This window comes from Stegodyphus dumicola, chromosome 2 (assembly GCF_044657685.1).
Source record: "Stegodyphus dumicola isolate Sdum_Otavi_A_Nest chromosome 2, ASM4465768v1".
NCBI classification, from domain to species: Eukaryota; Metazoa; Arthropoda; class Arachnida; order Araneae; family Eresidae; genus Stegodyphus; species Stegodyphus dumicola.
This window is the reverse complement of record NC_140769.1, coordinates 205530312-205553425: the sequence shown is the minus strand read 5'-3', so window position 1 is coordinate 205553425 and position 23114 is coordinate 205530312. Positions and strand designations below refer to the sequence as shown.

At 33.8% G+C, this 23114-nt stretch overlaps 1 protein-coding gene across 6 annotated transcripts in view; it reads right to left on the bottom strand.

The window, feature by feature from the left end:
- The window catches only part of Nox (NADPH oxidase), a 113755-nt gene that overhangs the window by 43560 nt on the left and 47081 nt on the right, over positions 1–23114 (bottom strand). For all 6 annotated transcript variants that reach the window (XM_035359037.2, XM_035359043.2, XM_035359038.2 and 3 more), the window contains 2 exons: positions 18395–18432; positions 6432–6552 (listed from right to left, as the gene is read on the bottom strand). In XM_035359037.2, coding sequence (XP_035214928.1) covers positions 6432–6552; positions 18395–18432 — 159 coding nt within the window. The remainder of the gene's footprint in view (positions 1–6431; positions 6553–18394; positions 18433–23114) is intronic.

Below are 23114 nucleotides of genomic sequence, written 5' to 3'. Positions count from 1 at the left end.
ATAAGTCTGAGCAATATATCAAAGCTTGTTGGATAAAAACACCAAGAGAAATTAGAAGCCTTAGATCAGTAATAATAAGTTAATATTTGACAAAATCTTCATTTTATAATAATATGCAAACTTCTATGAAAAGATTACATATATCTATAAGAAATAAATAACTTACTCCAGCAATCTGAGCACACGATATCCTACATACTAGAATGGCAAAAAAGCGACCACCAAAATATATTATTCATCAACTCCCACTAAACGCAACAGGAGAAGCCGTTGTAAATATTCTTTCAAGAGTAACAAACCCTTATTTAAACTTCGAGATCGAAATAATGCAATTAAATGGGTTATCGAATGTACACTCGTTACCTTTCATAAATGTATTTCTTTGAAAACAATCCAGTTTGGCTGGCATACTTGCTATATCTTCGAATTCATATGTGCTAGACGATGTGCCAGCTGTCAAAGTTTAACATAAAACCATAAAACGAATAATTTCCCCTATCACTGTCAGTGCACTTACTGTGGCGAAAAACACAGAGAAGCTGAATGTAACGCCAATAAACCAAATTGTATAAACTGCATCATAAATAATAAATATTCTGGTACGCATATTATTGTGATCATCCTGTATATGCTTGTCCATCTTACCAAGAAGAAGTAATAAAAATCCGTAATAGAACTCAATATCAAAATTAAATAGAATATTTCTGTACCTCTGGTCAAATATAATATGAATCCAATAACTACAAAAGCAAAATTTTCGAAGTAAAATAAAATGCCTGCAAATAAACTTGCAAAACGCTGAGCTGCAACTGCACATGTCATTCATTACCTTTGGTGTCAGTTATCAAGCTGATATCATATTTCTTCAGGAGCCGTTTACTAGAGATGGAATAATAGTTGGTCTGCCATTGCAATGGAGTATCTTCCAAAAAGCAGATTTAGAGCAACCTCCGCGTGCTGACATAGTTATTTGTAATTCTAACTAGATTCCGTCAGTCTTGAAGATAGAAAGAAATCATGTAGGGTTTTGCTAGAAATAACTGGGCTTTCAATTGCTCTAATTTCAATCTACTCACCACATGCTGCTTCACTTGATGGAGATATACAATTTTTAGATTCCAATCTACGTTTTTAAACTTCAACTCATCAGCTTATTGTCGGTGATTTCAATGCCTACAATACCATTTGGGGTTACAATACAACATATACTAAAGGCCGGTAATTCGGTTATACAGATTTTCAGTTAAATGACTTATATTAAGACCTCAGTATTGACCAAGTTTAAAATTTATAAAATTCAGTGCTTGGCTTTTTATATTAAATGAAAAGTCTCAGCATATTTCGAATTGCAGAGTAGTTATTTTTTTCTCTTCTGAAAAAAGAATATTTTTGTTTCCGAAGAAGCGAGGATATTATTTCACAGTCTAAAGAATTATTTCAAATGATAGTTTAATGTTGACTTTTGTTATAAGAATACCTTATAAAATTAAATTTATAAACAGTGTGCGCATGTTTTTACGCGCATATATATATACATATACCCTTCTTACGATCAGCTAAAAATACCAAGCATCTTTAAAAAAATATCAACACTTGCTTCCTGACCAACAACTTCAAATTAAGCCCTGTTTTAAATTTGAAAAGACCTTAGGTCAACTAGTTATCAACCACCACGTTATACAAGAAAACAGCATATGTAATTTCCTACTACCTATTTACAATAAATATGTCTATCCTTTCCACCAACATGTTATTACTGGAGATCTCAATATCATTGAAGACTTAGAATTGCGAGCCCTTATGCAACTTGACACCAAATTTCGTCCTACTTTCAGTATTAATAAGCACTTTTGCCTCGAACAATTCAATAATGATCTTGATAAATTTATCATATTAGCTAGTAATAGATCCAATTTACCTACTACTACTTTTCTTGAATGGAAAGCTGCACTAATTAAAGAATTTCAACATTTACTTTTGAATTCACCTTATTTTAACTCTTTGCACAGTAAAAAGCAGCTAGAAAATCTTACTCAAAAACTGCAAGATAACTTTATCATCACAAAGATTGACAAAGCCAGCAACAATTTTAGCGTTATTTGAAAAAAGTTTTACTTTAACCTTCTGCATAATGAATTAAATAACACCTGCACTTACAAAAAAATTACTACCAGCACTAAGATTCTTCTCAATAAATTTAACGCACTATATAAAAGACTTAAAATACATCCCCGGAAATATAACAACAGGTTTGCCAATCTCTATGCACTACCAAAATTTCATAAGTCTCCGATAAAATTCAGGTTCATAGCTAATAGTACCAAAAGTTATCTTAAAGAAATAGATTATCTTTTTGCACATAAACTTCGCCCAATACGTGACCTAATTAATAACTATGATTTTAAGGATCTGCATTGCAACTGGATGATTTCAAGTAACGAAGTAGTTCTGAAAACTGTAAATTCACTTAAAATAGACCATATCCAATGCTACGACTTTGAAAACCTCTACACTACTTTACCACTTGAAGAAATATATGCAAGCTTACTTGCTCTTCCAGATTTATTTCCGCAAATTTCTACAATAATAAGTACCGAAAAATGGCAACTTTTTCTCTCAAGCGTGCTTTTCAATAATTTTATTGAATTTAACAATAGCATCTTTAAACAAATACAAGGAATTCCAATGGGAGGTAATTTTTCAAGTTCTGTCTGTGAATTATTCCTTTTTTTACAAAAGAATTGACCTTTGTCCGTTCACTCAGTAAAGAACAACATAAATTTTACCAACACATCTATCAATATATTGATGATGTCATTGCATTTATAACTACAACAAAATAGAAGTTGTTAATATCTACCCTACATGCTTAAAACTAAATAATACAAATACAGTGCAACGTAATGTAGTCTACCTTGATTTACATATTATTGATTACAATTTTATAAAATTTTAAGACAAAAGAAGAGAATTTAATTTTTCAACACTAAAATTAACAAACTGGAATTCAAATATTTCCAAAAGAGTCATCCTTAACACAATTTATTCACAGCTACTCAGAATAAAAGAATTTGCAATACAACAAAACACCTTCAAAAAGAAATACTATACTTCGTGAATATTTTGAAAAATAATCTAATTCCTCAAAAAATAATTAAAAATACCTTAAAAAAAGCTGGCATTAGGCTTACCAATTTTTAGATTTTTTGAGTTTTAGATAGTGATATTTTATACTTAAAGCCCAATGAGACGGTATAAAGTGGATGGCTGATTCTGAGAATCTAATGTAAAAATGTACAGATAAATCTTGTCACTACGTTTTCTTTCCTCCAAAATTTTGGCACAATACTTTTAATACTATTGTTTAAATAGTTTTAAATTACTTTGATGGCCAATTTTACTACTTTTATTAACAAATCGGGCCTTTTCGTTTTTCATTGTAGCTTGATAGCCCTCTAGCTTGAAGAATTACGACTTTTATTAACAAATGACTGTCTTTTCCATTTTACTCTTACTTTTATGGCCATATTAAGTAATTTTAGCTGAATTAGCCATTTTCACTTTTAGAAATAGTTTTATTCTTCAAACAACTTGATTGACGCCATTTTGAAATCTTTCCACGTCTTTCCCAGTCTTCCGACCCCCCCTTTGAATACTAGGGGCGAGTTCCCGCCAACGGACAGTCTTATCACATTGGCTGTTGCCCAGTGACATTGTTCCCCCTTCTTACGTCACACGACGAGTGGGAGAGCGTTGAAGGACACAGAGGGCAATTACAACCCCTTTTCAGCTTTGTTTCACGATGGAGAAGACTGCATAGCCACAGGTCTGTTTTTATGTTTCTTTTACAAAGAAATTTTTTCTTGGTCTTAGCAAGCCCCACTGTGTTTGTTTTCATTTAAATTTAAATTTCAGATTTCTAAAATTTATAAAGGTTAATTCTTTAAGCTTGCAGGTACATTATTGTATATTTTGACTAATAGCAGACCGCTATTTATTTTTATCTTAATCATTGCTATACATCGGAGTTGAATTTACATTTTTACACCTTAATGTGTCATTTTGTGCGGACGCGTCGGGAAATTGAAACAGAGAATTGAGACTAAAAAAAAAAAAAAAAAAAAAAAAAAAAAAAATTAGGGCAATTCATCTAACTAATTAAAAATTTTGTAACGCAAAAGTTTTAATTGTTTGTTTCGGCAAAACGCGTAATGGAGTTAGCTTGGTTCGACGTTTAACCAGAAATTTCCTTTGAAAAGCCAGGTTGGACTTCGAATTGAGCTACTTTACCATTTTCCGCTTTATAATTTTTATATGTTTTTATTTGTTTTATTTGTTTTAACTTGTTCCATCCATTGGTGTTTTATGTGTTTTAACTTTTCACTTATCACATCGATAGGTATTTTACTGTATTTTTTGCCATTACTTGTTTCCAACGATTAGTATTTTACTGTGTTTAATGTATTTTACATTCTATTTCGCGTGTAGCCTAATTTTTCACCCTTCAATGACATTGTTTTTTAAAAAACTGTGTTGAACTTTTTCTTGGAGCCACAGCTCCTGGTAACTTTTCGGCGAGCTAACTACAATTTCTCTTCTCATTTCCTTAATTTTGCAGCATATTGCGCAAAAAAGTTTTAGACCAAATTGGTCTTTTAGTATTGTACTTACTACCTAGCTTGTTAATTATATATGAGACAAAAGAATAACCTTATGTATAATTATTACTGGTACTTTCAACAGTTTATTTCACACTGATTTTGAAATACGATGTAGTAATGCTCTAAATTCGGCATAAAATGAAGCAAGTAAAATGCATCGATCATGACAGCGTCATGCCAGACTTCAAACTGGAAACTAACTTTTATTTAAAAAGATTAAGAAAACAACAAATGGAATTAATTCACGCATTTTAAGCGCCGTTCTAAAGGGATAGAAGTAAATCATTTTTTATAACGAAGAATTTTTTTTTCAGTTCCTTTTAACTCGCACAAAAATGAGGTGGAGCCGTGAAGTTACTGCAGCCAGCGTGAAAATTATAAGACGATTATACAAAGCAAGTTTTTATTTCAGATCAGAACTTTTATCATGCAGCAATATAGAACAAAAGTTTAAAATATCAAAGTCGTACTCTTTTGTTATCCGAACTGGATTCAGGAACGTATGTACGTGTGTATGTACTATCTATACGCGTATATATGTACGTACTCAAGGTACATATTTACATGCATGAATACATGAACACATCCATCCATACATGCATACATTATTACCTTTCTGAATCCGGCCTCATCAACGTTTTATTAGAGAATTAGGAGTAAAATCTACAAATAATTGCATAGTACTCGTATAACGTTAGAGAACATGTTAACCATTAAAAAAAATTGAATAAACCGAGTTAAGGCTTAATGTTTCTCATTTTTCATAAAAATTTAAAAAGAAAAAACACTAAATTACAATATACACTTTAAAGAAACAAACTTACAATAAAGAATTTAAAATGCTTTGAATCTATTAAATCTATCTACTAATCTTTAAATAGGATTCTACATAAAAGAGGTGGAAAACTCATGTTTTAATAATTAAAAAATCTATCTGGAAAAGAAACACGCAATGTAAAATTTAAAATTAGAGGAAAAAGGAAAGTTAGATTGGCTTGCTTTTTAAATTAAGTTATTTTCAAGGGCAATCATACATTATTCCTCTTCTCCGAGAGCAAAGATAAGAAAAGAAACGACAAAAGCAACTATTTTATATGGAGAGCAATGGCGGACGAATCTGCATTTGTAAGGAAAGGGTAAAAATACTTAAAAAATCTAAGGTGGTATAGTTTTGAAAGTGCTGGGAAGACTGATTAGCTGAAAAAACTTCGGGGAAATTTTTGTACAACCAAAGACAAAATCGTGATCACTCGTTAAGCTATGACTAGCTATCGAATATTTATTTATTGTTGCTTTTCCAACATAAGATTAATGATCCTAGGCGCAGTATTTTTACAAATTTTTAGCTTGAGCAATGTTTGATAAATCATAGTGATAAATGTCACAAATTTTCCAAGAATTAAATTAAAAAGAGATCCTTAAGACTAGAACGAAATATTTTACCAATATGCGAGAAAATGACCAGAAAGTTCAATTTCTGGAGAACCAGAACAATTTTACGGAACGATCAAATGCTAACGACAAAGTTTCTATTGGTTATCTAATAGCGGAAGTCTGATGAGTGCAGAAAAATTCAACGACTGTTGAAGAAAATCCTTAGTGGCAACCGATTTCAAACCTTGAGATCATAATGAATGCCAGTCATTTTATTAAAAGGGTGACGAAATCCAAATCTCAGCCAATCTGAAGTTCATTTTTTGGCTAATTTTAAATATTCCAAAGATCTTTTAGAAGATACTATTATTAGGAAATGTAGCAATAAGGACTTACATTTTTAGACTGGACAATTTTCTTGAAGCGTTCCAAATCGATTTCTTGTTTGTCTCCAACAGCATCCTGAAAAACTCGTTCCACATACTTTAAATTTGCTGGGGTTAAACCTTCTGTAACACTGTAGAATATAATAAATATATAACTAAACTGTTCATAAACTGTGTTTCGGAATTCAAAAAACAGTAAATTTAAAGTACAAATTAATTTTAAGATGCTTAATTTTTTGGTTAAGATTAAGAAACGTTGTTAGGAAAATGTTTACGCAAGATGTAAATAAAAAATGCAACTTTGAAATTGGAATTTTAAATATTATGAACTCAACTATTTAACAACTTTTGTAAGACAGACGTTTGACGTAAGACTTTGACAGACGTTTGTCATCTCATATTATTTGATCAATGGTTAAATAATTTTCACGTCAGCATAACAAAGCATTACACTTGAATCTCATGACAGCGATTAACTTTGAAACGATGCACTTCAGAAGGATTACAAAAATTTTATTTTTTTTAGAACAGAAAAGGAAATAAATTGAAAAAAAGAGAATTTAGAGGATATTACAAATTATAGTCAAAGTCTAATTCATACATTTATTGCTAAATTAATCAATCGATCAAATGTTTGAAACGTTCGAAAATATGAGTAAAGATTATTTCATATAACCGAAATGCTTGCATTCTAAAACTAAGATTATAAACTGTAGCACACCAAAAACACCTTTAATAATAACCTTGTTGGATAAACATAGTATGTAAGTGTTCAGAAAGCGCGAAGGGATGTTCGTCGTAAATTATTACATGAAATATTTTATTCGTCAATATTTTTCAAAATAAGTTAATTTAATGACACATTTCAATTTCTTAAGGGAAGCCAAGACTAAAATAAGACTGACATCACCTTTCATTTTGACATTATGCTAACAAGAGGAAATGCCTTCTTACTGAATACTGGAGGGATATGGACGACCTTTTTGGTTTTTCCAGACGCTGTTTTAAGGACAAACGCTGATGTAACTTACGAGTAATACGAGATTATATTGCCAGAGCATAAATAAATGTAAATAGTATATTTTCTGCAGTTATATAGAATTTTGGCGGAGTATATATTGCCAGAGATTATTAAATATCATAAATATTAACTAGAAAATCCTCAGTGCATTTGAATGTTTTCTCTGAACTATGTTTTGTAAAATGAATCAAATTATGAAGTTAAAACTAAGATTTTATACACACGAATGGAAAGCCAATGAAATACTACATTAATAAAATTGCATATTTTGGGTCAATGTTATGCTTCCGAGCCATTTTGCATGAATACAAAGAACAAAAGAAATTAAGATTAATTGAAGATCAGTAATTCAGTATTCACCAGTATTTCAGTAATTACTAACATTTTTCAGAATTACATTTATCTCAGAAGTAAAATTTTATTCATTAATGCAAATATCTTATTTCACTCTCCAGTGGAGTTTCTTCAAATCCGAGAGTACAGAAGAAGTATGAACTATGGGATTATTAAGTTATCTAGTGCGATTCACTCTTCCTTTATAAGATTTAACTCAAAGCTATTTTCAGTACTCTTTTTTATCTTGGAATACTATTTTTGGCTGATTCTAGAACTTCCAGTTAGAAATGTCTAACGTTCAAGACATTTTAGTTCACTTGTATGACAAGCATCATCCATTCCCTCAGTTTTGTAATAATGCTAAGTACAACATTTACATAAAAAGACAAAATATATTAATTTTTAAAATAAATAATAAAATTTAAAATAAAGTAAATTTTTAAAATAATTTAAAGCAATTTTAATTTATTCCGTATTTTGGTATTCACATCGCATTTGCCCTTTATTTATACCAAATTATTTACCTCTTGAAAATATCTTTTTAAACTATATAATTTTAACTATAAATATTTTTATATCAGTAAAAGTTTATAAAAAATTTTAAATGACACATAGAAGAAAAAAGGAACAGCCCAGTTCTAGAGATTAACATTTATTAACGAAAAAAGTTAATTTTAGAAGTTAAATATTATATTAATAAATCGGAAGCTTCCAGATTGTTAGTTGAAAGTTAAGAAAAAATTATGCGAGAATTTTAAGTACAATTGTGTGTGTGAATGATATTAATGTTGACTGTTTTTAGATATTTATAATTGTTAGCTTTAGTTCAATTTATCACTATTTAACATTTCCCAACGGGACTCCTTCATGATGGTGCCCATCATAACGTTGTCGGCATCTTTATGCAAGTCAGCCACGGTATGAAACAAGATATAAGAGTGTGTCAACATAAAGGTGCTATCACTTGCAAAAGGATCAATTGCAAATTACAAAAATTGGCTTTCATTAATAATTTTCATAACTCAGTGTAATTATGCCGAGACTACTCTTATTACTTAGTCACCTATTTTGATTTGCAAAGAAATAAAAATTGCATTTGTATAACTGGGCTCAAGTATAAAGGAGCCCTCATCTACACGAAGGCTGCTTTTTGTGGGTTAGAAATTGATCTGCATGAGAATGCGGACAACTTTATTTTTAGGGCACTTTAAAGATTTGTCTTTTCAAACAGTGACTGACTTCAGTGTATCCTACTGCCAACATATTCATTTATTCGGGGAATATCTCCCAAGCTCCTTCCTCCCCATCTAACCTAACATGGCTTAACTCATTTGTAAATTTAATGCTTCATTATTGATAACGTTGCCTAGGGTACAGGAGAGCGAAGAGTTTTAATTTATTAGATTATGACAGAACATATTAGGGCTATCTTGCCTAAAAGGGGGGATACTTACTTGGAGGGTTCTGTAAGGAAAACTGGTTCGCTTTCATGCTACACATGGGAAAGTTCACCAGCGGCTGAGTGCTAAAAGCCGCTGAACACTGATAGTTCGGTCCGAGATTCCAGTCCCTGCGAACGGGTTGGCTGCATGTGAGTTTTCAGGGCTTTCTCCCATGCGTAACGTGGATATGAGCAAGTTCCCCTTAAAATGTCCTCCACGTGGGAATACCACTTTGTGGTGTAGTGGCTAACGGCTGAGCATCTAATGAACGTCTTATCCACTTTGGATTATAGGCTGTTTATAGAAGGTAAATCAGTATTTGCAAGAATCAAATGACGAGAAGACAAATTATTCAAAACTTATCTGAAGTTTGAATCTATCAATATAGTATTTAAATTATGATTCTGAAGTGTGGCTGAAATAGTAAGAAATGAATTCGTTAACAGAAACTACGAGAATATGATAATATTTTGAAGAGAAGCTGTCTCGGAAGAATTCAGAGAAAGGAACAAACATAAAAATGATTTTAGGTCTTAGAATATACATATTTATGAGGAAATGCTTATAGCTTAATTATATTAAATGTTTGGTAGGTTAATTATATTGAAGAAGTATTTGAGTCTTAAGATACCATCTCCTGTTACATCAGTGTTCTTATGTGTTCTTATGTGTTGAAAGTAAGTACTGTCAGTAAAAATTTAAAAATAAACCATGCTATTTCGCTTTTGTTTGTTGAAATAACTAACTTAAAGGATAGGTTTATTATCTTTAGAAAAAGTTTACAGTCATTAGAAGTGAGCTGACGGTGAAGTACGTTTTTTGCTAGAAATATAAAGTTGAAAAATAAATCTGAGTAGAAAGGAAAAAAATGTCCTATAACGGAAAAGATCAAAGTTTGTTTTCTAGATAATATGGATAATTTTTTGGTAACAATTTGAGCAAAAATAACATGGATAATATAGCTCTGCGATTAATTGTACACGATTTTTAGTTCGCCTTTAAAAGATTAACTTGATAAAGTTTTCGTTTCTCACTAAATACGCAAAAATATTAGAGGACATTAGTTAACAAATTTTATTTTTATAAGTAACTTTTTAGAAATTTATGATGAAAAAATATTGCATTAAAAACAAATTTATGCATATAAAATACTTTGTCTTTGTATTGTCACATGCCAATGACGTTAGATGATTTCTATTGGTTTGTTGCAGTTGAAGTGTCAGAGAAGAAAGGATTTTCATTAAAAAGTAATTAGCAGATCGCATTAGCATTATTGCCATTAAAATATTACTGTATGGAATCGTTTGAGTTCTAGACTGAATGTCATTAGATTCAACTGGATTACTTAGATTACGGTAAAGCAGACTGGGGTTGTTTGCCTAAGGATTGAGAGGTCTTTGTAGAAGACTTTTCTAAGGGAAAATCGTTCGTGTACACATTACAAATGCGCAACAGCGACATAATCAGATGAATAAAATATAGAAATAAACCAAAGAACGAATTTTCCTTTACGAGATGAAGCTGGGCCACAACGCAATAAATGCAGCCAGTACCACCAAAATAGCATTAGGAATCAATATGAGAAAAATAAATGAATTGTGCTGCAAGAGATTTTGGTTTTGTTAGTTTTAAAATAATCCGTTTGTTAGGTTTATAATAATAAAATATAATAATAAATAATAAAGTGAGCATATAAGCATTTGACAGTAGCCGTTGACAACTGCAAAACTGTGGACCATAAAAATCTGTCTTTCGCCAACTTGTAACGCAGAGAAATTGGGCCTATGCTAAACGACTGTTTCCTTACTTGCAAACACACGAAGTCCAGAAGTTTCATAATCTTCCAAGAAATTATTGAAAAAGACATTTGCGTGGCCTGGAAGTTTTACTTTCTCTGCACTCCTAGAATGGATGTGTTCCTTTTTTGAAGAGAACAGTGATGAGACGGAATTAGATACCGTTGCCAATCTACTAAATAGATAGATACTAATAAATCTCCAAAACACAGTATAAAACAGAATCTAAATATCGTTGATGGTTGATAAATGCGACTGTTTGGTATTATTAGTTACTGTTCCTTCTCAAAATAAGGCAAAATCATGACAGCTGAGGACTAGATTGGATTAATTACGGCAACTTACACTAGAACTACTTGCCTAAGGAAAAACATGCGTTCGTGAATGACTTTTTAAGGATACTGGATAGTAATCAGCCTGCGAATGGGGAAATCTAAGAAAACGCCCATGCAGTTAGTTCGTTTCTCGCAATAGCACCTTGGGCTCAGCACCCAGTGTTCAGTGGCCTTTTATACTTAGCTACTGGTGAAACAAATCAGAATTATCGCATTTCCCCTCGTATGAGACGCACTTTGATTTTGGGACCCGAAAATCGAAAATAAAATGAAAAATCATTTGGCCGACCGACTGGTTTTTATTATCTGCAAAAATGTAATAGGAGAAAAATATTACATAAAGTGACTGAAATCAATGTTTATTTAGTTATACAGCTCATCATCATTATCAGAACTCCCATCCATTAGTTGGACCTCATCTGTGTACCCCCTAAACTACAGAATAGTTCAAGATGCAGTTTTCTCCAACTGCCATGTATCAATTAATTTTTATTACAAACGGTCTTGTCCTAAAAGGATTCTTTTGTGGGTCCTAATCTGTAGGTTAAAGGTGACTTGATGTAACTCAGAGTGAAGCTCTTTTGTTAAGAACTAGAAATATTATCATTTAGAACCTTCACACTACTTTGTTCATTAATGAATGGGGGGGGGTTATTTTGAATCTCAAAATGGAACTCTAGACTTCAGTTTTTTAATGAAACAAGGGAGCGAAGGACTTGACATTCTAAGGGTTCACATGCGCGCCCGGTATTCCTTTCGTCAACGATTTTTCGCCCTTGGTTTTGTTCGTCGCAATACAACCATAGGTGTTACCGCCGGCGGTTGTTAGATGGTTTAGTTGTTGTTAACATCAACTTCCTGGTCTTCAGACATTTTAATAAACAATGGCTAGGCATTCAGTTTCTAGCTAATATTTCCTCAAACCATTACCAAACTTCCAAGACAACCGCACGATAAGATCCCCGGAATTTGCCATCACAAAAACTTTTATTCCCATTTATAATAATCTGACCGAATAGAATATAGCAGGATTTTAAAGACCAGATCTGAATTTGTAAAATGCTATATCCAGAGAATAGGGTTTATTGGATTATGATTAAACCACATTAAAGTTACATAGGCAAGTTTAAGAACGCCTTCGGTGCTATGGCTCAGTGTTCAGCGGTGTTATCGGCTCGGCCACTGACAGGCCGTCAGGTTTAACGGATGTTTTTGTATATTATTGATTTTCATAGTTAAAAATAATTTTAAATAAAGCTTTTTTTTTAATTTTCGAGGTTCTATTTTTCAATATTCATTACGTAAAATTTTGTATTTTTGTTTCTTGACTAAGACGCACACAGTTTTTAGACAATTTTTAAAGAAAAAGTGCGCCTTATACACTGGGAACCACGGTACTTCTCTAGGTGAATGAAATACATTAGAAATTACGTATTATGCGGCTAGAAATTCCAACAAAGATTAAGTTATATGGCTTCTTGTGAATGCGTCGTTATATTTGTCAAAAGATCAGTGTAAAATTTATATAGCCTACAATATGAGATTTTTCATCCACCCTATTCAAACTTCTTGCCAAAGACTACCACTTTTGAACTTTCGGATAATACTCTGGCTGGGAAACAGTTCAACAATGACACAGCTAGAAAAATGCTTTGAGGAATGAACGTTGTACTTCTATGGAAGCTGGTAAGACTGCCTTTGTATCTAATGTTGTTACTTATGGTCATTTGTCTGACAGTAACATCAGCCTAAGCCCACGAAATTCTTCGTGGCAAGGAGAGCAAGATTACGCCTGTCGTTGACAGCCTTGATCACCTTATAGGTGACAGTGGGATTTAGCTCAGTTCCGCCCACAATTTTGACGGAGAACACCCCGGGGGGATGGATCAGAGGGTCTCCCAACCCTCTCTTCTTCCACCAAGGCACATGAGAGGACTTTCGGCTCGTCGCATATTTAGAGTGCCGCCATGCCGCACGGACACTGTACATTTACAAACAGCCATGCCTTTTCCGTGATTCGAACCGGGACATTCGGCACAGCAATCAGCCACGCTAATCACTATACCGATTGAGCGGCGCCTTTGCGTCTTAATACAGGAAGCGTATTACATACAATGATGTCTAATTTGACCAATTCTTTGCCGACTTGGATATGGCAAAGTACACAAAGACCAAGGGAAAGTATGCCTTGGTTGAAACACTAAGAGAATCTCTCATATTTGCATTACACATTGGGGAAACTCAGAATACACTCATGCAACCAGTCCTTTTCGCCGAGATTCGAATCCGGAACAAACTATCAGTATTTATAATTACTTGACTGCTATTGGCCGTTTTGTTCAATAAAATATTAAGAGTTATCAATTCTTCAATTTCACTATAAAAACTAGCATTTCGCGCGCACCAACATAATATTTGACAGCCAGTTTGAAAAAAAAAAAAAAAAAAAAAAAAACACCACTTTAATTATTGTTATGTTGGTTACTTAGTAATTTGAAAGTTTTTTTAATTTGCCGAACAGGGATAAAATTCAGAAACAATTATTATCAGAACGTGTCAATAGAGAAATTACACATAGATCCGAACTATATTAACAGTGTTGTTACCTAGATTACAGGTATTATCAATAGGATAAATCCACGAATTCTATTTATTCAAAGGTAAACAAGCTGAATTTCTACATATTCAGTTAAAACAAATTCCCAAGATATCCATCTCGCAATCCTAGAATGCAATAATAGGCTGTCAAATATACTCTGCAGAATCGTTCCCGATAAGACGATTATCAGCAGACACGAAGAATATAAATATTTTGTTTTCATGCACAATCTAATTGATGGTCTGAGTTGAATATGGATTTCCGACAGAAAAGAAAATGATACAATGTCTGATAATTCCGAAACTCGGCGAGCGCTATAGACACGTATAATGCTAGTGATGGAATAATACTTATTCGTGAAGACATTTGATAGAACGTTTTACACGCCCACGAAAGCCAGATGACATTGATGTTTGCAAAAGTCTGCTGCCATGGCTTGCTTTTAAGAGCACATATACCCGAGTAATTTTTCTTATACAAGATAATTATAGCTATCACGAATCCATCATTTCCGAAATGAAGTCAGCGTTGACTACCTGTTCGTAAGACATTTTATTAAATAATGGCTAAGCATTCCGTTTCTCGTCAATATTTCCGCTAAAAATTATTTCCTTTACTAATATATAATATGTATACCTTTACTTGTATGACTTTACTAAGCCTTTCAAGATAACCACGTGATAAGGTCCCTGTAATTTGGCTAACTGAAACATTTTTGTTTCCATTTATAATCATCTGACATAATAGAACACAGTAGGATTTTGACTACCAATCTGAATGGGAAAAGGCTAGATCCAGACAGTAGGGTTACTGAATTATGATGAAGCATATTAAACTATATATATAAGTGTAAGAACGCCTTCGTGGCTATGGCTTTTAAAAAGAAACTAGGTCGTATTTACATTGCATTTGGAGAATACAAAAACTTCCATGTAGTCAGCCTATTGTCCTAGACTTTAATCCGGACTGGACTAGCAGAGTTTAGGGGTGTTTTCGTTGGGCCCGTTTGGTTTAACAGATTTTGTTTTTGCATATTATTGATTATCATATTTAAATAAAGCTTTTTTTATTTTCGATCTTCTATTTTCCAATATTCATTTATTTCAAGTAAAATTAATTTTCGGACGTTACTTCGTAATTACCTATTAATTTAGTTACCTATTAATTTAGGACGTTACCTATTAACTTCGTTAACTAAATTTCCAGAAAAGAAGAGGAAAATAATGCAGTGTGAACAAATGCCTTTTTTTTTTTTACATGAGTGCTGATTGCTCCACTCAATAATGAACTTTTATTTCCCCACCTTTTAAAACAAAGGGAAGGCTAACTGCTTACTCCTCTTAATTGATGTTACAATATATACAATATATACAATATATATATATATATATATATACAGACACATCTAGGCCCGCCGAAGAAATTGGAATGACCAAAAAACATTTTTGGAGAGAAAGAAAGTGACGAAAGGGAGGTAGGTAAGTTCGTTAATTATTGTAAAGCATGCAAGAGTTATTTGTTTAAGGAGTTTGAAAAGCTCTCGAGAACGACTTTCTAAGACTAACTAGATTGTATACGTGGTTACTCATAGGAAAGCCGCCCACTAGCGGTCGAGCGGAAAAGTCGCTGAACACTGGTAGTTCCGATCTGAGTTCGATTAAGGCAAATAGGTTGGCTGCATGGATGTTTTCGTGGTTTTCCGCCATGTGTGACGCGAGCCATTTTTCCCCAGAAAGTTCTCCAAGAAGATATCCCTCTACTTAAGCAGATAGCCCTAGTGTGCTTTGCTATAATCTCAATAAACCAAACCATCAGGAATGCCTTATGTAGTTATTAAATTCGCTGGGTTAGAATATTTAGATTATGACAAAGAATGCTAGGGCTCTGGGCCAAAGCGATGCCTTCGTGGAGAATATTTTTAAGAAACTTTGCTCTACGTAATATATGTAGAAAAGCCTGAAAATATCCACATAGCCAGGCCTTTTGCCGGGATTTGAACTCTCATCAAATTACTAGATTTTAGCGTTTTTATCTCTCTACTAGTGTTCGGTAGTTCTAGACTACTGGTGTTCGGTGCTTTTAGCTATATCGTCACTGACTGGCACAAGATGCAGTATAGTATAATTAAATGCAGGAAATGTGGCTTGAAGAATGCTTATATTATTAGAATGTTAAATTACTAAGCGAAGAGCAATCGGAAGATTTTGAAACACTTTTTCCCAACCATATGCATATTTTCCAAACTAACCATAAATTTTTGCCGACATTTATTGCAAGAAACTAATCTTGCGTAATGCAATAATCAGACGGGTAGCCACCGCAGCAGAAGTTGCGCTGATGCGCCAATAAAGAGCAATCCTGTTGTTTGCAAGCAGTTATCTTTCGGATTTTTTTTTTTTTTTTGCCTTGTTGTTTGCTGATTTTGGAGGCCATTTTTTAGTTCTACAAAAATGCGTCTTTGGGATTTTGGGATACCCAAAAAAACGAAAATGTACCAATTCGCATGATATGAAACTATTTTGGAAATGTAATTTAAGACAGTGTGATCAGCAAGTGGGACTTGGAAAAGACAACTGGTTTGAAGTAAGCGGAATTTCATTTTGTTCAGTTTTGAGATTTATATACTGCTGGTGCGAGGAGTTGACGTCGATTAAATTTTGTGAAAAGAAACTTTAATTATCGTATAAAACTGCTATAGATTAGAACAATTACATGCTTGGATTATGTGTCCTGCATATGGAGAATAAACCAAACAAGAAGGTAGGTGGACCAGATTGCATTGAGGAAATTGATGAAAGTTTGTTTACTATGCGTAAAAATAATTGTGGTCGAGTATTACCCGAACAGTGGGTGTTTGGTAGCATATGTAGAGAAACAAAAGATTCGTTTGTTGTTCCTAATAGAACTAGCTCTACCCTTCTTAACAAAATTATTGAAAACATTGCAGATGTTAGCATAATTTATTCTGACAGTTGGAAAGGCTACCAAACAAATAGAATAGAAAAAGAAGGATTCCTGCTTGCTAAAGTTAATCATAAATACAATTTTATTAATCCTGATGCAGGAGTTCATACAGGAACAGTCGAGAGAATATGGGGCAGTGCTAAATGGAGAATACGAGACATAGGGGGACAGCGAGACATCATTTAGAATCTTGTTTAGCAGAGTTCATATGGCGACAGCATCAGGTCAAAGAAAATAGAGAGTGTTTTGAATCTATGTTAAACTCTATATCGCCCATTTTCCTCTGAAATCCGATTGACTACTTTAAATAAAGTGTTTGGTTGATTTTTGAAAGTGTTTTGATTTTAAAGTATTTTAATTTATGATTTGCGGCAAAAATTTTAGGTGTAGATTGGCGGCACTTAGAAACCGCCAAATCTGCAGCTGCGGTGGAGTTAATACGCAAGTACCATCAGATGTTTACTGTACGATTACGAAATCATTTCAAAATTCCCAGTAAAACTTTTATTAGAACGAAGGACCATTTTGGAACTATCACTTTAAACTAGATATGTGTAAATTTTTTCTTCCGAGCTTTTTCGTTTTATATTTAAATTCTGTATGGAGGTCCAAAAATTGTTTGCTAAGCCCATTCTTTACACAGATGTGCATTATGTCTATATTTCACTTCAGATTGCAGATATTAGTTGATATATTGCTTAAATTGCCGGTAAGTTCCCTCCCCTTTTTTCAATCTTACTTAATAAACATCAGACCGTAATGCGTGAATGGCTTGTTAAAGGTCTCCAAAAGCAATTTTCTAGCCAATTTTTGACTCCAAAAAAATGGATGCTCGCGCATATTTTGCATCAATATCGTAAAATTCAAAAAATTATATGCTCTTAGAAAAGTGGATAAGCATATCTGCGAAAACAAGTCTCCTTCCAGTCCCGGTTTCTGGTCATATGGAAACATCTTGGAAGACATTATTAAACAGCATTCTTTGCAGTAAACAGCTTAAAACCGCTGTTTGGGAGTCGTTAGAAAAGAATCACAAAATCTACGGCTTCAGAGGCCTGCATTATTTTATCAGAGACAGTATAGAGGTTCGCAATGACTTAACGAATTGATTTTTAGCCCAAGTTATCAACCTTCTTCAGTCATCTGATGTGATAAATAGAAATGCCATTTACACAAAACGTAGGCGTAAAGTTATTTTTAGATTCTCCAATACATCACAATTTAAATATTACAGTTCTAAATTAAAACTGTATTGCATTTTAGAAGCTCCTCAACGAAAGTAGCGATTCTGAAGACAACATTTACAAATTCAGACAAGATATTCAGTAGAAAGATGTCTTACAAATTTAAGACATTCTGTGTGTCGAGGAGATACATTATCATTTTAAGTACGGGGAACTTTAAATAGGGAACATAATAAATTCAACTAGAAAATTAAAATGTATGGTTTTCATTTAAAAAGAATGATAAAATTACTTACTGAGACTGCTCTAAATTTGCTATCAGCTCCATCGTTTCCTGATAAAAAAAGAAAAACTTATTGATGATATAAAAATAAAATGAAAATACAATTTTAGAGCAGTTTTTAATTTAACTAGAGGATGAAATAACTTCTATTTTTTAGTGAATTTTAGAGGATTTTATTAGCTACAAGATTTGTTTTTCCGTTAACATCAACAACAAAAGGATATGCTTTGTTTTACTCTCCTAATATCCCGATATTTTGCTCCTTTTTTAGCATCAATAAAGAAATGCACATTTGCAGCCATTCAAGAAATTTATTCAACGTTTTGAAGATAAAAATTAGTATCCAAAGCATTAATTAATAAGTCCTTCATCAATAAGCTCTGTATTCAAATAAAATAACTTGCAGAGTTTCGTTTGCAATTGCTACTACTCATCTCTTCTGGTTATCTTAAAAAAAGAACATGGGTTATTGATATTTCTGCATAACAATGATTACTATTCTATAAGTTCTCAGGTAGTTAGCGAGGGTTTGTCTTTATTACCAAGACGAAAAGAATCCCTATGTGCACGAATCCATTTAAAATTCAGGTAAGCTTCGTTCTCTGAATGCACAGGGGAAGGAGAAAATTACTTGAATATTTTTAAAATTTTCAGAACCTGGGACTAAAATGCTAGTAGGGAAAAATGTGAGGAAATGCTGTATATATGGGGGAAAAAACTCGGGAACACTCATGCAGCCAGCCTGTTAACCGAGATTTGAAAAAAAGACCAGTGGTTGTTTTGACCTAGGTTACAATACTACAAGTTCTCTTATACGACGTTACTAACTCTTAGTCTGCTCATAAGCAACTTCACTTTCTGTGTCTGAGTTTATCCCATATCTGTAAGTAAGTGACGTCAGCGCTGGGAAGAGCCTAACCTTTTTGTTAATTGACCTTGGTTTTAATTACCAGTACTCAATAGTTTTATCTACATGGGTAAGGAATGATTCAGCGGAGGTATACCAGTTCTCTTTGCTTAACCCTTTGGCAGATGTAAGATTAAGCAATCCTTTCTTTCAAAATGCGCACGATATCTGTCAGTCGTAAATCTGTATATGCGTGCTATGCACGTTTGAGCCCACTTCGGTGCGTTACAGGTATGCAAGTTGAGCTTGCTGATGATCATCAAAAGATTAACTGATAGTTTTTATCCTTTCAACTCTTACAGTGTTCATACACTAAATGTTAGTTATTCACGTTCAGGCTATAGAAAGGAATTATTTGAAAACTGCTGCTATTTGCAGACACTTTTAGTAGAGCTATAAGGTAAAACTGTACCTACAACGAATCACGAGTTTTAAAAGTTGAAGATCATCTCAGAAGATAAGAATAACCGATTAGTTGATATTTATTTTAACACAAAAGCGAAATTTCAATAGCCTGCTAGCTGTCAATGATCTGGAAAGGCATTTTCTAGAAGTGGTGAAACAAAGCAATTTCATTTTCAGTTATTAAATGTAATTTTTGTATTCATTCGTGCACATTCGTACGTGCAAGGATAATGATGGGGTACAGACGTTTCAGACAAATAAATGAGTGTTATAAAAGTTATAATGAAATAATTATACGTGTAAAGGAGGCTTTCTGGCCATTCAAACCTACTCCAAATGCTGATTTCCGAATGCTGAAAAGGAGCATTAATATAATGAATATTCACGCGCTAATCATGCAGCTTTATGACAAAACCAGAAGTGGGCTGCAAGGCCCTTATTGAACTATTAATGGCTATCATCAGGGCAAGCAACTTATTTCTGCATTTATTTGCAGAGCAATGAATGAAAGAAAGACAAAACTATGTAGATGAATTAAGGAGCAATAGCTGAAGCAAATGACCTTTTAGCAGCTAAGCAACATATTACCAGAACAATTTTGAATAAGAATGAATATGTAGAGGATTAAGAAGTAATAACAGGAGCTGGAAGAAATGACGTTTAATAGATAAGCAGTACAATATTACCAGAGGAATTTTGAATTAGAAGCTATACAAAGACACATGTACAGTGTGGCCAGAAAGTTCCTTTACACTTGAACTAAATATGTAATCTTAGTATAATTACTAAACCTTAGTATGATTACTATTGCATATTAAATCTTAGTATTTTAAATATATTAGTGTAAGATGGGAATATATTTAAAATTTGAGCCTCCATCATGGTCATTGATATGGCATTAGTGTTACTCATGTGAATTTCAACACTGACTGCCACGTAACGCGACGTGAGAATAAATTCTGTGCAGTTAACAAATTCACCGTCTTTCATTTCGTGGACGGTTCCATAAGCCGTCCGAGTTTGATTACGTGGGCAAAGAAAATTTTTTGCCTGGGAAGTTCGCCATCGGTTTTAGATGCTACCCGCTTTGGGGTGATCATCAAATTATACGTCAGGAAGCAGCGGCAGGTGGACAATGATGATCTGCGGGCAAGTGTGTGTGTGTGAAACCTTCCAGAATGAGACATCGCTGCTACTAAAGCGGATGAGTACGAGGACATTCGTGGTGTGTGGTGGTGTATTTAATTATGGCAAAGCACACTAGGGCTATCTGCCTAAGGGAAGGGATGCCTTCGTGGAGGACTTTCTAAGGGAAACTGGCTCGTATACACGTTACACATGGGGGAAAACCACGAAAACGCCCATGCAGCCAGTCCGTTCGCGGGATTCGAACTTCGGACCGAACTACCGGTGTTCAGAGACTTTACCGCTGGTGGTAACTACCGCTGGTGGGCCGAGGACATTCGTACGTGCAAGGATAATGATGGGGTACAGACGTTTCAGACAAATAAATGAGTGTTATAAAAGTTATAATGAAATAATTATACGTGTAAAGGAGGCTTTCTGGCCATTCAAACCTACTCCAAATGCTGATTTCCGAATGCTGAAAAGGAGCATTAATATAATACACCAAAACTGGAGATACAATTTTAATTCATTTTCATTCCCTTTTTTTTTTTTTTTTTCCTGAAAGATAATGTTCCAGGGGAGAAAATCTTTTTCGAAAGGTTAATCTAACATCCTATTCTAATATCAAAGCGCAACAGACTATAAAATTTAATTACAGTCAAACAAGACCTGTCACAAAAGGTATGACGCGCTTATAAAATAAAAATGTGGGACGATGCTTCACTTAAATCTAAAATGAAATGATGTATAATTTTTAATTTAGATGGGACTGCTTCCTTTTTAAATCCCAAGCCAGAGAAAGACCGCGATGTGTGTGTGTGATTATGGCCAAGACTCGAGGGCTATCTGCCTAAGAGGAGGAATGCCTTCGTGGTGGGCTTTCTAAGGGAAACTGGCTCGTATATATGTTACACATGGGAAAACCACGAAAACGCCCATGCAGCCAGCCCGTTCGCGGGATTCGAACCTCGGATCGAACTACCAGTGTTCAGCGACTTTACCGCTCGGCCGCTGGTGGGCCTGAAAGACCGCGATAGATGATCATAAAAAAGTGCCAAGCACTGCAAATGCTTATAAAAAAGCTGAAATACAACTGTTCCTTTAATATCCAGTCCAGCTAAAGAATTTGCGTCTGATTGCGAATCAGCCACCAAGGGTGGCTTATGTGGGCTTATTGGGCTGTTGCAAATAAAATGGTTGATTTTAAAAAAAGACTGGAAAAAAAAGAGGATAAAATACTAGTTTAATCAAAATAATCAACAGCATCATCAGTGCTTTGTTGCCTACATGTGGCAACGTCATTTACACATTGGTTTTAAAAAACAGTGTCTCTGGAAATAAACTCTCTTGCCTGATAAATGGATGTATCATTGACAAAGTATTTCTTGGACAAAACAGTGTTGTAGTGCTGTGGAAAAATGGTAACTTGTTGAAGAATGTAAAGAATATGGAAGATAAGGCCCCATTTCATATTCCAAATTGTTAAATTGATATATGGTTGACACTGCCATGTCAAACCCAGTGTTAATCTGTAGTAATAGTTCACAGGGATTATATCTGTTCACAGGGGTTAATTGCTAAAAGGGGAACTTGCTATACATTTGCACATATGTGTGCAATACTAAGTTGCATTCATCATTTCATTTCGGGAAAGAAATGAACAGTGAACAACTCCAAAAGAAGCCAGGATACAGGAAAAGTCTTCGAATGCAAATGAGTCTGGGAGTCCTTCCAGAAGAGTCTTTCAGCTATCGATATGAACATGTACGGTTGTTTTAGAATATTCAACCCTCATCCACAGTTACAATTCGTTGGTTAGGTTAATTGATAAAGGCAAAGCAACTCGAGGCTCGTCTGCTTATGGGAAGGGATTCCCTTTATGAAGAACAGTTTGGTCGATATTGGTTCCTATCCATGTTAGACATGGAATACTTCGACTTCCGTACGGCCAGCCTATTTTCCGGGATTTCAACATAGGAAGAACTGCCAGTGTTAAGCAACAAAACCGCTAGGTCTTTGGTGGGCTACATAATTCATTGTTAAGTATGTTTCTTCTTTATTTCCTAAGAGAGAATCACTCTTACAAATGCAGCAGTGTTTCTGAGTCATCCAATTTATCAAGATTCTTTTTACGACTATTTCAGATGCTCCTTCAATAACATGAATATTATTGCTAAGTGCTGTGAAATAGTTGAAAGTGCACACTTACGGTCTTTGCGATCTCTCATGCATGGATCTGATTTGATTAAATTTTTAATTCGAATCAATAGAGTATAATGTTTATTCAATGAAA